The sequence below is a fragment of the Plasmodium brasilianum genome, chromosome 14 (genome assembly GCF_023973825.1).
Source record: "Plasmodium brasilianum strain Bolivian I chromosome 14, whole genome shotgun sequence".
Classification (NCBI taxonomy): domain Eukaryota; phylum Apicomplexa; class Aconoidasida; order Haemosporida; family Plasmodiidae; genus Plasmodium; species Plasmodium brasilianum.
The window spans coordinates 708360-725514 of NC_090127.1; the positions used below are offsets into that span (position 1 = coordinate 708360).

The 17155-nt window shown below is 27.3% G+C and overlaps 3 protein-coding genes across 3 annotated transcripts; 2 read left to right on the top strand and 1 right to left on the bottom strand.

Moving 5' to 3' along the window:
• Nucleotides 1-1352: 1352 nt before the first annotated feature.
• Nucleotides 1353-2443, bottom strand: MKS88_005378 (ankyrin-repeat protein; the record flags this gene model as incomplete). The annotated part of the gene is made up of 2 exons (XM_067218636.1): nucleotides 1353-1508; nucleotides 1556-2443. 2 exons carry the CDS (start codon nucleotides 2441-2443, stop codon nucleotides 1353-1355), a joined length of 1044 nt encoding a protein of 347 aa, XP_067070592.1.
• Nucleotides 2444-2574: 131 nt separating this feature from the next.
• Nucleotides 2575-7865, top strand: MKS88_005379 (uncharacterized protein; the record flags this gene model as incomplete). The annotated part of the gene is made up of 3 exons (XM_067218637.1): nucleotides 2575-2608; nucleotides 2692-2849; nucleotides 3831-7865. 3 exons carry the CDS (start codon nucleotides 2575-2577, stop codon nucleotides 7863-7865), a joined length of 4227 nt encoding a protein of 1408 aa, XP_067070593.1.
• A 1720-nt stretch (nucleotides 7866-9585) lies between these two features.
• On the top strand, nucleotides 9586-11898 carry MKS88_005380 (uncharacterized protein; the record flags this gene model as incomplete). The annotated part of the gene is made up of 1 exon (XM_067218638.1): nucleotides 9586-11898. One exon carries the CDS (start codon nucleotides 9586-9588, stop codon nucleotides 11896-11898), a length of 2313 nt encoding a protein of 770 aa, XP_067070594.1.
• Nucleotides 11899-17155: the final 5257 nt, after the last annotated feature.

A 17155-nucleotide genomic window follows, 5' to 3' on the forward strand; every position in this document is an offset into this window, starting at 1 on the left:
AAAATGAAAAAAAGGGAGGGAACCTATACCATTATACATATTAATATACATACGTATATATATATATATATATATACATTTATACACATATACTACCGCACGTGAAAAAGAACATATTTTTTCTCGATCTTTTAAAAAAGTAAAAAAAATAAATATTTTTTTTTTTTTGTTTTTTTACATTTATTAATAAAGGGAAATATATCCTTCGTAATAATTTTCACTAATATTAAACCCTCGATTTGGTGCTTTTTTTTTTTAAAAAGAGCTAAATTTTGTTTTACAACAAAAAAGGGCATTTTCTTAATGTTCCTCTGGTTTTGCGCACGTCAATTGGGATGTTACGTAGGAATATATACATATATATATATATATATATATGTACATATGATGTACGCTTATGGGTATGCGCATATATTCGTTGATGCACATGTACCCATGTACGTAGTGTAAATGGTGAACGGAGTAGGATTTACATCCTGATGACAATACCTTTACTTTTTTATACTTCTTTAACTTTAATATTATATATTCTTTTCTTAATTACATTTGTAGAAGGCTCATAATGGTTATAACAAAAAAAAAAAAAAAAAAATTTAATTGTATACGTATTTGTAACTGTAAATCTAAATTATACTGTGAATGTGCAGAGACGAAGGAAATTCATAACTCCACCCAATACAGTATTTTAAAATACATACTATATCACAGTATCTTATCATTTTCCTTTATTTCTTTTTTCTTTTTGTTAAACGATAATTTACATACAATTATTTTACCTAGCAGTTCGAGCAAACTGTTTTCATTAAGATGAAAAGGAAGCAAAAAAACAAAAAAAAAAAAAAAAAAAAAGAACATATAAATATGCAGATGAGAGTGAAGAGCAATATAAATATAAAGAAAAGAATAGTACATATATGCTTGTATGAAAAAATATTTGATATGCTTAGCAAGGCAATTCTGTAGGCGCAGATGACAATCTAGGGGCCAAAAAAAAAAAAAAAATACATATCCACACAGGTATATGTATGTGTGCATGAATGTATGCACGTACATACGCCTGACACGGGTAAAGGAACTACAAACCATACGATGGAATCATAAATGAAATTAAAACTCAAATTACAAACAATAATTCGACATAACGACGTGTATGTAGACACGTGTGGAAGCTTTACATCCCATTTTAACAATATGAGGGAACCACGTGTTGAGAATATATTTCCCTTAAATGGTAGAACAACATTATGTAATACACCATATATATATATATATATATGCACATACTTATATTTATATATATGATGGATAAATAGGGCTGTGAAATCTATTTGTATAAAAGGTTTCTAAAAAAATTAGAGGGTTACATTAAACGAAGAAACGCTTCGTTGTACCTGTTCATTATTACTTTTATTATTACAACTACAACTACTACAACTACTACAACTACTACAACTACTACAACAGTTCAAAAGAATAATCGCCCCCGCTTGATTAAAGATATGATTAGGCTGTATATAAACAGAGAAGTAAATATAAAGGAGACTATATAAGACACATATTTTAGTTTTCTTGTTCTTCTTTGTTCATCTAACATTTGTTGATTAGCTAAGTTCCTTTCATTTTGTTGCTCCTCTATTTCCGCATAATACTGTTCAAGGGCATTGAAAAATCGATTTCTGTCTTCTTTATTTAGGCTCATTTTTTTTAAAGATGAATCATGAATTTCTAGAAAAGCCCTATCTACATATATATAGTTATGCTTGTAAAAATGTGGTATTAGTGTTTCTAAATTGTATGCTTTCAAAAAATTAGACACATCCGTTTTTAACATTGCATGTTCATAATTTTTTCTTTTCCTTATTTCCTTTTCTTCATAATTTTTTTTTTTTTCTTTTTCTTTTAATATAGCATTTTCTTCATGTTTTTTTAAGATATCACTATATGTTTCGTTATTATTATTTTTTATAGATTCATCAAAATTGTATTTTAAATATAAATTGCATAGGCTTTTTATATTTTCCTTTGCTGCTATATGTAATGGAGTATTATTTTCCTTATCCATACAATCGTTAATATTAAATTTGTGGGTTCCTAATATATATTGTGATATATTACTTAAGTGTTCCTTTGCACAGATATGTAGAATACTGTTCATATCTTTATCTTTAATATTTACATCTGCATTATTTTCAATTAATAGAAGAGCTGACTCTTCTTTATTTCTTCTAATTGAACACATTAATGGTGTATTATTATCATAATCTACTGCATTTATATCAGCATTATTTTTTAATAATAATTCAATACCTTTTAAATAATTATGTTCGCTAGCTATATGTAAACTAGTTTTTCCATTTTTATTTTTTTCATTCACATTTATTTTCTTTTCTATTAATAGTTTACTAACATTTATCATGTTATTTCCTGTAGCCATACATTTCATCAGTGCATTTTCCTTTTCTTTTTTATCTTTTAAAAAAATATTTACATTTTTCTCATTTATTAAATAATAACAACATTCCGCACACCCCTTTTCAATACCAAATAATAAAATAGTTAGCCCATCTTTGTTATATGCATTTAAGTCGATCCCTCCTTCGCTCTGTAGGTAATTTGCAAATTTACTTACGTCATCTTTTAGTATCACTCTCCAAAGCTTGGAGCTCATCTTACTTGGTAGGTGGCATAAAGGTGGGAAAATAAAGAAGCGGTGTAGTGATAGTGGTAGTGGTAGTGATAGTGATAGTGATAGTGGTAGTGGTAGTGGTAGTGGTAGTGATAGTGGTAGTGGTAGTGGTAGTGATAGTGGTAGTGGTAGTGATAGTGGCAGTAGCAATGACGGAAATATGGTAAAAACAAAATACACGAACAGATGCGTGCGAAAAGAACAAAGCCGCAGCTATTTAAAGACCTCTCTTTTCCGCCTTAGAAACTGAAAAGAAAATGTGCTTATTTAGGTGTCCCTAGAAAAAGTGGTCTAAAACGGTTGAACACGTAAGTACGCACCAGTTTGTGCTGCTATTCGTTCATGTACATGTACATATATCTATATATATGTGTGTAGGTACATGTGCATATTTGCATATGTGTACATATAATTCATAAAAAAAAAAAAAAAGGAAACTAAATGAAATAAAAGAAAGTGACACCTAGGCACATTTCACGTCGTTCTAATTTTGTTGATATAAAAAAGAAAAAAATTGCTTAACCTATTTTGCACACGCTTCTTTGAACTTTTCTGAAAGAATTATTTTACTATTTAACTTTTATATACAACTCACAAAAAATTAAAAAAAAAAAAAAAAAAAAAAAAATTGTTCTCTCCCCTTTCACAAATTTAACAATCGTTATTAAATATCCCTCATTCACTTTCTCACAAAGTAAAATACCTGCTAATTTTGATGAAGGCGTAATTTTTTTGTTCTTTTATATTTAGTACATTTTAGTAGATGCCATACCGTTATCCCTTTTTTTTTTCTTTTTTTTTTTTTTTTTTTTTTTTTTTTTCTTCCTTTTTTTATGTATTCTTTTTTTTTTTAAATTTATTTTATTTTTCTTACATCTTTTTTAATTTCGACAGGCAATAAAAATGAGGTGTAACTTAACTCTTTTACTAAAATACCAAGATGGTATAAGGAGTATTTTTCCTTTTTTTTAAATCCATTTCTGTAAAATTTTACGTATTTTTAGTTCATTATATTTTTTTTTTTTTTTTTGTTTTAATTTTTTATTTTACTATATTTGCTCGTTCTATTGTACTCGTTCGTTTCATTGCGTTTTCTTGTATTTATTTTTTTTTTTAATTATCGCTTCCTCATTTCACCACTCAGAACATGATATCTTCAAGAAAATTTTTTCTAAAGGGGAAGGAACATTTAAACGTTTTTGATCAAATAAAGCGATTTAAAAAAGTTCATACTGAAAAGAAGGTTATATCAGATAGTTCGGTTACTCTCGATAGGCATACCCCTATTTATAATAAAAGAGAAGATAATATTAATAATAATAAAGCATATTTGACAAGTTCAAAAGGAGGTAAAAACGATTTAACAGTTAATACGGAAAATGCGAAAACGATAAGGGGTGAAAGACCAACAGATAGTAGCTCAAATAATGTAGACAAAAAAAATATAAGAAGAAGTTACATGCCCATAGTAGGGTATGAGAAAAATGTCAAAGGATTGGAAAATAAGTTGGGGATCTGGGAGCGAAGCGCTACTACTGTTAGTAGCAGTGGTATTGGAACAGGTGGAGGCAGTGATAGCGGCAGTGGTAGAAGCAATGATAGGGGCAGTGGTAGAAGCAATGATAGCGGCAATGGTAAAGGCAGTGGTATCGGCAATGGTAAAGGCAGTGGTATCGGAAATGGTAAAGGCAGTGGTATTGGAAATGGTAAAGGCAGTGGTATCGGAAATGGTAAAGGCAGTGGTATTGGAAATGGTAAAGGCAGTGGTATCGGAAATGGTAAAGGCACAGGAAGTGGAAGTGGCACCAGCAGAAGCATCAAATGGCTGAGTAACAGCGCGCGGAACAGTTTTAATGCGAAGAGCGATAGTGAAAACGCAAATGCAAATGTGTACATCAACAAGTTACATGATTACTTAGACATTTCCCATAAATCGGAAAATGACAAGATAAAAATAAATAAGCTCCTGAGCAAATTAAGAAAGGAGAATTTAACAATTTTAGTTATATTAGATGTATTAAAAAGTTTGTGTAATTTATTTTTAAAGAAAGGAAGCTATATAAATTATAATTCAGATTGTTTAGTAGTTACTGAATATTTAAATACTAATAATACATTGAAGAGATTTAAAAATGACTTTGAACAGTATTTTATGTATATAGAAAATTATTTAAAAAAGTATATTTCTTTTATTAATGAACAGAATTTATTTGATTTATTAAAATATTTTTATTATCTTAATTATTCACCTTCCTTAGACACTATGGAAATTTTACAGGAAAAATTTTATTTACATATGGATAAACTTGAAATTTTGAAAACTGTTCAAATATATTATATCATCCAGTCTTATTACAAACATTCCTATATGAAAGATGTTGATACATTTCTGTCCCTTGCTGTTGATGAAAAATTAAGAAAGTGTTACCAGGATAAGGGCATTTCTAACAATTGTGCTTCTTTTATAGAGCATACAGATAAAGACACTTATAGAAGCATTACAAGTAGTGCGGTGGAATATACAGGAAATGGAAAGTACACATTTAGTAATGCTTACGATCCTAGTAGTGTAGTGTATGATAGTGCCTCTAGTACTACAACACTCCATTATGAGAAGGCAAAAAGTGAAAATTCTACCTTCAACTCAACTACCCCATCTTTGAAGGGGCCTACAAACAGAAGTAATTACAGAGAAGAGCATCCACAAAGCAACTACGAAAATATAACATACAACAACAACAACGTACACAGTGATTATACTCCTTTAAACATGCATAGTTTTGTCAATATGGGAGATTCTTATGTAAATAGCGTAACGAGTAATAAACAAAATCAGCTGCATAATGACAAATCACTGCCATATGTCTCATCAAACACAGTAATACATAGGTTAGAAAATAATGATAAAATAAATAAAGTACAAAATAACGATATTATATTAATTTTTAAATATATGCAAAATGTACCACATACAATGATGAAATTTTTTTATGAATATAACATAATAAACATTTTAGAAAAAAATATAAACAATTTCTCAGTGGACTCCTTACTACTTATATTAAGTATTTATATAAATAGTTCATATAAAATGTTAGTAGAACATATATTACATATCTTATATCATCAGATAGATAATATGACAGAAAATAACATACTACTATTAACAGATTGTTTGAAAAAATCAAAAAATTTCCTGAACAATATAAAAGAAGAAAACAGAGATGTTAGTCAAATGGAATCCATCAGCAAAATGGCGTCCATCAATAATATGACGTCCATCAGCAAAATGGAATTCATCAATAAAATTATAGATAAAATAAAAAGAGAAAACGAATTATTTATCCCAAATAATCTTGCTTCTATTTACTTAAATATATACAAAACAGTATATGATAGAGCATCATCAGTGTCTAACTGTAATATATACAATCAAGATAATACAAGTGAGCTTAACAATTTCGTGGATAGCATTAGTGAAAACACGCATAATACATATGAGTTCGCCCTAGAAAGGTCCGTAGCTGACTCCTCTTTTAAGGAAGCACATATAAGTAGTGGTTTGAATAGTAATACATATGAAAACTCAGATTTTATCTGCGCTATTCCATTAAGGGGGGAAGACGAGAAATATAAGGTCAACCGAAATAGATACACAGAAAAAACACAGCTCACAAGTGAACTAGTGAAATTCTGTGATGAGTATATTAACAACATATCATCATTTCCATTAGTTTTGAATTTGTACCTCATATATATTAAAAGCGAAGATATAAAAAGTAAAACAATTTACATATTTGAAAAGAAAATTAAAATGAACAAGAACAAATTAACACAAGAAAATATAGCGGATATAATTCTGTCGTTGAGTATATATCCTTATCATACTACACAACTGTTTACCTATTTAGAAACTTTAATAAATGAGAAGCTAAGCAATATAAAGAACAATTTTATGTATGAACGTGTTCATGCAAAAATTGGAAAAGAGTATACAAGAGAAGATACAAGGGAAAATACAAGGGAAAATACAAGGGAAAATACAAGAGAAAATGTAAGAGAAGAAGAAGATGATACAAATGTAGAAATGGTAAATGAACGTTTTGTAAACATAGATAATGCAAACTACTTAATAGATATATCTTTAGCATATGGAATTAGTGGGAGAAGAAATCTGCATTTCTGGAATTTGGTAGATGTACATAAAATAATACTAACCTGTAACAAGAAATTATTATTATATTTAGCTTATAGCTTTTTGCTGACTAATTATTACTGCTCCTTATCATGGTTCTTAATAATTAAGAGAATTGTAGAAGATGTTAAAGCTTTCAATAAAAAGCAGTACGAATTATTATATGAAATTTTAAAATGTAGTGTATTATTTAATTACATCGATTTAAACCATTTTACAAATAAATCATTTAAGAGCATACAAAATAGGAAAAACGCTGTTAACAGTAGTAGTTATGACTATTACAGTAGCAGCGGAAGTGGAAGTGGTAGTATTAACAAAAACGACGCAACTGCTTTTTTAAAAACTTTCCACTATTTATTGAACACGTCCTACTATCATTACAAGATGAAACTAATAAACAATCAATATAATTCAAATGTACCTTATGAAGAAGTACTTATCTATTTAAAATTAAATTACGAAAAAAATGTAGAATTCAAAAATTTGTATATAATTCCATTTCTGTTGAAAGACTACAACGTAATTATCGACCCGTTACCCTCGACACCTATTCATAAATCTAGTGGTTATGTAATGGGGGAAATACAACTAAAACATAAAGTTTTTCAAAACGATAATTTTGTTGTTTTATCTTTTTATGATGGTATATGGAATGAATTTTTAAAATATTCTACTAACACTGATCAACCAGTTTACGATATTAAGTCCCTAGCTGAGCATTTCAAATCGTACACAGAATCACATATTAAAATTAAAATTAACAATAAAAATAATGCCAATAATAGTACTCATCTCTTGAACGAAATGAAAAAACAAAAGGGTAGTCCATTCGTTAATTACTTAAAATACAAAAGAACAAATTTATCTAAAGAACAGAATAGCAAATATCTAATAAATAAAACGAACAGTATGATGGACACTTATGATGTTCACCATAAATATTTAAAAATTAAGACTAAAGTTGGTAAAAAGAGCATGTAGTTCGTTTTTTCTAATATATTTTTGGAAGTGCTGGACGTGGAAAACTTTATACATGCATGAACCTATGCACATACCCATATGCATATCCATATTTGCGATTAAGCTACTTCATTCTGTTCGTTTGTCCCATCATTGCGTTTGTTCCCTGATTCCTTTGCACATACTTTAATCTGCGTCTATTTTTTCACCATGTACTCATATCTCGACCTACTGACGAATGCATAATATTGTGTATATAAGTATGTATGCACGTTTGTTTAATTAGGTTCACTGTACTTTTCTGTGTAATCTGGTCTATATTTTCTCCCAGTACCATTTAACTTATTCTTGTAAATTCAAACTGCGGGGAAAGCATAGTTGATAACAGCCCTATTAGTTTGAATCATGAATTTAAAATAATTCAATTTTTTTTATCTCAAAATTAAAAGAAAATGCCTGGTTATGCCAAGCAGCTGCTGAGGTCCCTATTTATTAGGAATTAAGCAATTGGCCATATGTATGTATATATATATATAAGTATGTATGCATGTATATTTTTTATAGTAAATGAAATGTGCATGCATTGTTGAACGCCCAGAAATAACACGGAACAATTACAATATGAGTTAAAAAGGACGAAAGAAAATTAAGTCCTTCAAAATTAACAGCTAAAACAATGAATTTATAACATCCCATAGTCATTTTTATTTTTTATTACCAAAAGTTGTAGCACATATATATATGCTTATTAACACGTTCATACATAATTGCCCTTACAATTATAAATTTAATTTTTAATTTTATTAAAATAATATATGAACCTTCTACATAGGTACATAAAAGTGTTATATGAACAATATTTTTAATTTTGCAAATACAAAAAAAAAAAAAATAAATAAGGAATACAAGATCTATTTTAAAAAAAAATGCGGTAAAATGTCAACCATTTTGCAAAAAAAAAAAAATAAAAAAAATAAAAAAAGTAAAACGTCACTACCTCCTTTTAAAAATAATTAGCCCCAAATATTTAAATTATACGTATGTGATATATTCACCTACAGTACTTTCCTGATACCATTTTAAGTTTATTAACAAGTACTCTGCTAAATATTCGTGTTATACGTTATTATTTCATCATAGCTTATATTATTAAAAAATATTACGATATCGTGATATATCATAATAAAATTAAATTTTTAATTTGTAACAGCTTGGTAAAACACATTTGCCTTTACTTATACGTACCCTTAGGAGTTTTGTTAATACATACACATATGTATGTATATGTATACGTTTGTTTGTGTATGTTAATGTATGCATATGTATATATATATGCCGTCGTTTCAGTTGTGCTGCTTTTTCTATATTGCATATATAATTTCCTTTTTTTGTTTTTCTACTTTTATAAATCATAATAAAATAAAATGTACTTACTGAACAGCTCACTATTCGAATGTACATTAATTTTGTTACAAATAACCTTTGCTTAGATTTATTTCTCAAATGCTTGTGCGCATATACATATGTTGTATATACATATGTTGTATATACATATGTTGTATATATATATGTGTATAGGTATATGCACATAGGGAAGCCCACAGCGAAACTCACTGGCAGTTATACTAGCAATATATCTGCAACGTAGAAGCAACATATAAGCAACCCTTAATAAACCCATCGTACGTATATCAGTGTGCACTTATGTAAAGTAGTACATGCCATCGTAGAAGCACGTACCATGGCCGAAGTGTACAGTAGCAGTAGTATCCCCAACGGGATAAAAGACATTCTTACCTCTCTACACGAGGAGCATGTTAATTTTCAAAAATATTTATCAATCCTAAAAGATTATTTAGATGTTGATCCTATTAATAACACAAACAAGTTAGTAAGGTATATTACAAACAATTTGAACATAAGTGAAATTCAAAATAATATAGGTCATTATATCGCAGATATAATAGTGTACATTCAAGATATTAATAAATTAGATAAAGAAAATTACAGTGAAGATCTAGATGAAGAGCATATGGAAAGAAGTAGGAAGGAAAAGGGGGGGAATAAAAAAGTGCACGAAAAAGGGGAGAAAAAAGAGGACAAAGAAAAGGACAAAAACGAGGACAAAAAGGAGGATAAGAAAGAAGAGGCGGAGGAAAACCCCGCTTTCATGTTTTCTGAATATAGGATAAATATAAAAGATGAAAATTTGAAAAAATATATGGCAAAAGATTATAGAAAGGAAATAATAAAGAATTGCACAAAAAATGTAAACTATTTAAAGTTAATGTATATAATTAGTACAAACATTTTTCCAAAAAATGGATATGTATTATTTATTAACATATTTCATAAGCGCGAAATAAACTATCAGTACAAGTTATTATCTCTAGAATACTTTGCCAATGTAGCAAATAAAATTACCCTAGAAAGAGCAAAATATATAGCTCAAATACTACCCCTTGTTTTAGAAAATTTTTATAATATTGATGGAGAACCTTATTATAATGATAATATAAATAATGTAGATATACTAATATGTATGTGTAAATTCGTTAATGTGTTATGCGATGAATCCATTAAAGCTCAAGAAGATGACAAGCAAGACGTTGCATTATATTCTATAGTCGCTTTTATTATGAGAATTATAAGTTATCATAATACAGATTTATCATTAAATAGAAATGTGGAAAAATTATTTAAATATATAAATTATAACAATATAAATTATGAAGAATGTATAAAAATATATTTCAAATTATCAAAAAATCTGTATAAATCTAAAAAAGAAATTGTGGTTAGGGATTGCTTGTCATCATTAACTTGGAGACTAAGTATAATAAATCCAAACTTACATAGAATTTTAGAGAGGGTAAATATTTTAATTCCCAACACAAAAGCATGTGCATTAGAAAATTCTACCTTAGAAATATCTATCCTATGCTATTTAATCCTAATAGAAAGAATAAATAAATGTTGTTTTCCTCTTGTCTTTTCAGAATTATATTTATTTAATTTAATGATCAGAAATAGTTATAATCTAATTCTATGTGCACCTAAAGCAAGAGAAAAGATTAGAAACAATTTAGTTATCAAAGCATATCATTTTATATGCATTTGTTCAGTTCTGTCTAAAGTTATTAAAAAAAATAATAATGAGTATTATAGTAATATTTATAAGTTTAAATGGAGACCTTATGATTTTCTTAAAAAATTATATGAAACACTATATACTTATAGAGACTTGAAGGTATATTCAAAAATAATATATAACTGTATAAGTAATATTATGAGAAATTTCCAATGGGATATATTTTATTCCCTCTATAATAAATTAATAATTGAATGTACTACTGATCATGTTAGGAGTATAATTTCCTCCTTTGTAAAAGATGAATTGTATAAACAAATGCTAAGTGTCGTTAAAAATTGTGAACTCATTAAAGAAAACTTACAAAAAAGAGAATGCACTTCTACATTATTAATTAGTAACAATGATTCTTACAAAAGTAATGCAGTTATGTCAATGGAACAGGAACAGGATGAAGAAGATGAAGAAGATAAAAAAAAAAGAAAAAAGAAACAAAAAGAAAATGGAATAGAAGACACAGGAAATTTTGATAATAAGATTGAAATAAATAAATTAGGATATCAAATAAGGAAAATTATTTATATATTAATAGGTGAAGAATCTGTTCTTTTATATATTGATTCAATTACTGTTGTGCTAAATGTAATAAAAATGATTTTATTAAATAAAAAATTTCGGCCCTTTTATAAATATATTTTAAATTTTGATCAAACGTCTACATGTTTTTTACAAAATAAAATAAAATATTTTCATGATCAAATTAAAATAGAAAAATCTGTTTTATCAAGCGAAAAACGTAGTTATAATTCCTTAACCTCAAAAGCAAATAATATACTAGAAAAGAATATCACCATGAACAACATTATGAGTGATATTGATATGAACAAATTGGAAATTATTGTTATGTTATTATCAGATATTGAAAAACTCATTGAGAAAATTAAAATGAATGCAAAGAATTAGTTTTTCCTTTTGCTCCCATTTTGATTTTCTCCCAGTACAGCAATATACATATGTGTGTACATATATATATTTATATATATACACGAATTTTTATATTTTTTCTTTTCCTTTTAAAATACCTTTTTATAAAAATTTACATTTCGTATCCTTCCATCTTTTGCGTATTTTATTTAATGATCGATTTTTAATAATATTCTTTTTAAGATACGCCTTCGGGTATTTTTAATGTACATATATATTTCATTTATTTGTCGCCTTTTCCTATATAAGTATATAATATATTTGACGTTAATTCTGTCACAATATGAACAACTGTTAATAATGTATTGCCTGTTCATGTAAATATTGAATTAATTCATATGCACACATATATACATACATATATACATACATACGTACATACATACCCACATACATACATATATACATACCCACATACATACATACATACATACATGCACACATACATATACACGTATACACATACATGTTGTTATTTAACTTTTGGTAATTTAATTTGCAAGTTGATTATTCTACATGATTATATTTATACGTTAATGTGTATAGATCAATTCATATGTACTTTATTTTTTTTTCACCATGACAAGAACCTTAAAATATTCGGGGGGTTGTGTTTAAGGAGGATAGAAGTTTGAACAAAAAGGAGTAGCATATTAAAATAATATTTTGTTCTTTTTATTTAGCCTATTTCTGTTTCTCCTTTTTTATCTCTTTTTCCTCGAATTGTACTAATATGTTGAACATTTTAAACACTTCATGGGAACACTATTTTTTCCTATTTTCTATTCTATACATCACGATGATATTTATAAACATGTTTCTCTTTTAATAGAACAAAATTGTCGTTATAAGTGGAAGAAAATGATATATATTCGCAAATGTGCGAACGTTATTTATGATTTGTACATGTACGTTAATACGTACTCATGTGCAAAAGTAAACAAAATCTTACATATTTAACACCCAACATATATAAGGGGTTTCACAAACAAAATATATATTACATGAAAAAAACTTCGCATATTATATAATATGCATAGCGCTTTTTTTTTTTTTTTTTTTTTTTTTTTTTTTTTTTTGTCTTTTAGGACGTGAATATAATACTTACGGTTAAAAATGTTCCTACATGTTAAGTAGTTTTATTTTGACACATACGTTCATATATATTTTTTTTTTTTTTTTTTATTTTGCATCGTTCTATTTGTTTGATTTTGCCTCGTTCTATTTGTTTGATTTTGCCTCGTTCTGCTTGTTTGATTTTGCCTCGTTCTGTTTGTTTGATTTTGCTTCGTTCTGTTTGTATGATTTTGCTTTATTTTGTTTTGGTTCGTTTTGTTTTATTTTGCTTGATTTTGATATATTTTGTTTGGATTTGTTCCTATGTGTTTCAATTTGTTTCAATCTGCTTCATCTTGCTCAATATTGCTCTATTTTGCTCCACATTGCTGCTCTTTTTTCAGTTTTGTTTCAATTTTAGATTATTTTAATTTTTTATTTTATTATTTTATTATTTTTTCTCTTGAACACATTTCACATTTTAACTGTGCGATCTCCAAAAAAATAAATCGCATATGAATCAAAAGAAAAAAGGGAATAATTAGAATGCATGAAACTTATATAAATTTATAAAATTCGATTTAAATAACTGGTTATCCAGCATAATTTCAATTGGAAAATTAGTATAAACATATACTCCTTTAATTTTATATTTTTGTATTTTTTTTTTTTTTTTTTTTTTTTTTTTTCTCTCTTGTTCTCTAATATGACAGATAACGTGTCAAAGAATAAAGTTCATTTAAAAAATGTATTTAAATGCACAGACAAGAAAATAAAAATATTTAAGTATTATTTAAAGAGCAAGTTAAAAGTGAAATCCTATACACTGGGAGAATTTTCCCTTATGCATGATGAGAAATTTAGGAAAATATTTTTATCTAACATATTAAAAGATCATGTAATAGCAAAAAAGAAAAAAGATAAGCTGTTTCTTATAAATGAAATAGTCATAGATAAAACATTTTTTCAAGATGATTTTTACTTTCAATATTTTTTAGAAAATGTATTATTATTAGAAGACTTACTTTTGAAAAAGCTAGAAAACAATTTAAGGGAAGATTTTTTTTTTAAGGAAAAAAACTACTCCATATGTAATTGGAAGCAATGTTATAGTCATATAAAGAAAAAATTAAATGAAAAAGGAATAGACAAAAAAAGCAAAATATATAAAAATTCTGTTCTATTATTCAATTCTACCAAATTTTCTTATGAAGACAAAAATTGTTGTGATTTCTTTTATAGTTTAAAAGTGTGGGATATATTTTTCAATTATGTATCTTTTGATTTCTTAAATTATTTATTGTCTAATACACTTATATTCATATCCGATTTTTTTTTTATTAACTCGTATGAAAGATCGACTGTTCAAAATTCCTTTTGCATAATTATCAGTCATATTGAATTAAAATATGAAGACAGTAAAGAAATAGAACACAGATTATTTTCTAAAAAGAGAAAGCTATTTTACAATACCAAACAAGTAAAAATAATTTATGAAAAAGGGAATAAGAGACAAAGGAAACATGAACAGAAGATAATTAAAAAATATTCTATAAAAGATTATGCAATGAAAGAGGAGCAAAAATATGAAGGGGAACAACAACAACAACAACAACAAGCAGACTGGACAAGAAATGTAATAGTAATAAAGAAGGATTTGGCAGTAGATAAAAATAAGGAAAGGATGAACAGAAATACAATTATAAACCTATGTACAGTTAAGCGAGAGAAGGAAAATATATATGAGCAGGTAAGTAATGAGGGTAAGGAGTATGATATAAACATTTGTGAACACAAAAAGTGTAAGGTGAAATTTAATGGAGGGAAGTATTGGGAGAATTATGGGGAGAACCATGAGGAGAAGTTTGAGGAGAAGTACAAGACGAAATATGAGGAGCAGCATGAAATGAAGTTTCAGGAGAAGTATGAACCGATGTATGGGACGAAGTGTGATACTCAGTTAAGTGAGCTGTGTGATGGGATAAAAAGCGAATTAAAAAAAGGAGAGAATGAAAACATGCAGGAAATTTTAATGAAGGAGAAGCAAAAGGAAAAAGAAGAAATTATGAATACACACCATTTTATGCGGCTTATGGGAAAAAGAAGAATAGAAGATACTGTTGGAGAAACAAAGACCTATGGAATAGTTAAGAAAAGAAAGGTTTTTAATCAGAACAATTTTGAAAAAAACGAAAGAAAAATTGAACCACAAAATGTTTCAGAAAGAAATACATACGAGAGAAATAGTGTAGCAATAAACTTAAGGTTAAAGAAAAAATATAAATATTTATTTAAAAGGAGGAAAGAAGGTTTTACCGCTAGTCACTGCCATTCGTGCGAGAAGTACTTGTATTTAATTCAATGTAGTGGTAGGATTTTAAAGAATGAATTTCTAAAAGAGATGAAAGAAATGCAAAAGGAGGAGGATGATAAAGGATGTAGGGGAGAAGCAAGGCAAAGCGAAATGAACAAAGTAACGGAGGTGGAGGAATGCAAGAGTGAATCTTGGAAGAGAGGAATGAGCAGAGTAGTAGAGATGGAAGAATGTAGGAGTGAGGCTGGGCAAAGAGGAATGAACAGAGTAGTAGAGATGGAAGAATGTAGGAGTGAGGCTGGGCAAAGAGGAATGAACAGAGTAGTAGAGATGGAAGAATGTAGGAGTGAGGATGGGCAAAGAGGAATGAACATAGTAGTAGAGATGGAAGAATGTAGGAGTGAGGATGGGCAAAGAGGAATGAACAGAGTAGTAGAGATGAAAGAATGTAGGAATGAATCAGGGCAGAGGGGAACAAGCAGAGTAGAAGAGATGGAGGAAAGTGGGGAAGAAGCAGGGAAACAAGAAATGAGCAGAGTAGCGGAGGAGGAACAGAGTAGCAGTGAATCGGCGTGGGTGGAAGGCGAAAAAAGTAAAAGCAGTACAAAATTAAAGGAGATAAATACGAATAACTTACTGGAGATAGACTTATTGTTTGAGTCTGAAAAAAAAGAAGGGGAAGAGTTTAGTAATAATAATAGTAAGATGAAATATTCTTCTAATGAGGAAAAACAAGTTAGCGAAAAAAAAAAGTGGAATAAAATAATAATAAATAGAAATAATATTCTGCAGCATAATACAACTAATAAATATAAAAACTTTCTATTTAATAAATGGATAATTTTTGACAAAATAGAAAATACGTCTTTATTTATATATCATTTATTGAACTATATTTTTAAGTCAGATCAGAAATATTTTTTTCATAATAATTTTATAGACGAATATAAACAAAAAATTTCGAAACAAAGAAAATGCAACACAAAGAAAAATGATATATCTTTTATTATACTGAAGAAGGAAAATCAGTCACCTGGTATAAGAGAAAATAAAAAAAATAATAAAATATCTTCACGTTTGAAAAAAACAAAAATCCTCAAGTATGTGTATTACCATTTTGAAGAATTTATAAATAACGTAAGGAGTACAAATTTTGAAAAAATATACAATAAATTTTTTCCAAAAAATAAAATAAACAATAAAATAGTCAAAATTTTTAAGACAATAAAATCATTAATTATAAAAAAATATCGTATTATAAATATTAGAAAAAATCGGAAATTTTTAAAGCAAAAAACGTATGATTTTTTTTTTAAAAATTATAATTTTCTTTCTTTTTCTTTTAAAACTTATCATGTGATAGACTTTGTTGTATTTATTACTAAAAAATGTGTACCTGTTAAGTTACTAGGCAATAGGCATAATTTCAAAATTTTTTTAAAAAATGTTAAAAATTTTTTATTATTTAATTATAAGGAGAGTTTTTCTATGGATCAGGTTATGAAAAACATAAAAGTTAAAAATATTTTCCAGAAGGAATTAAATAAAGGTAATTGTAATATTAAGAAGTCGAGGGCAAAATTACAAATTAGGAGAGATACACATATGGGAATCTCATTAACAAATGATTCTGAAAATGCATCAAATGGAAAGGATGATATAGAAAACGATAGAATGGATTTAAAAAAAAAAAAAAAAAAGACACATTAATTAAATTTTGCTTGAATAAAAATTATCTTTTCGAAAAACTAAAAAGAAAATATAAGGTTAGCAAATATAAAAAAATTAATATTGCAATTCAAAAAAGACATCTTATGAACAGATTAATATATTTTCTCTTTAATTATTTTATTATGCCTTTAATTC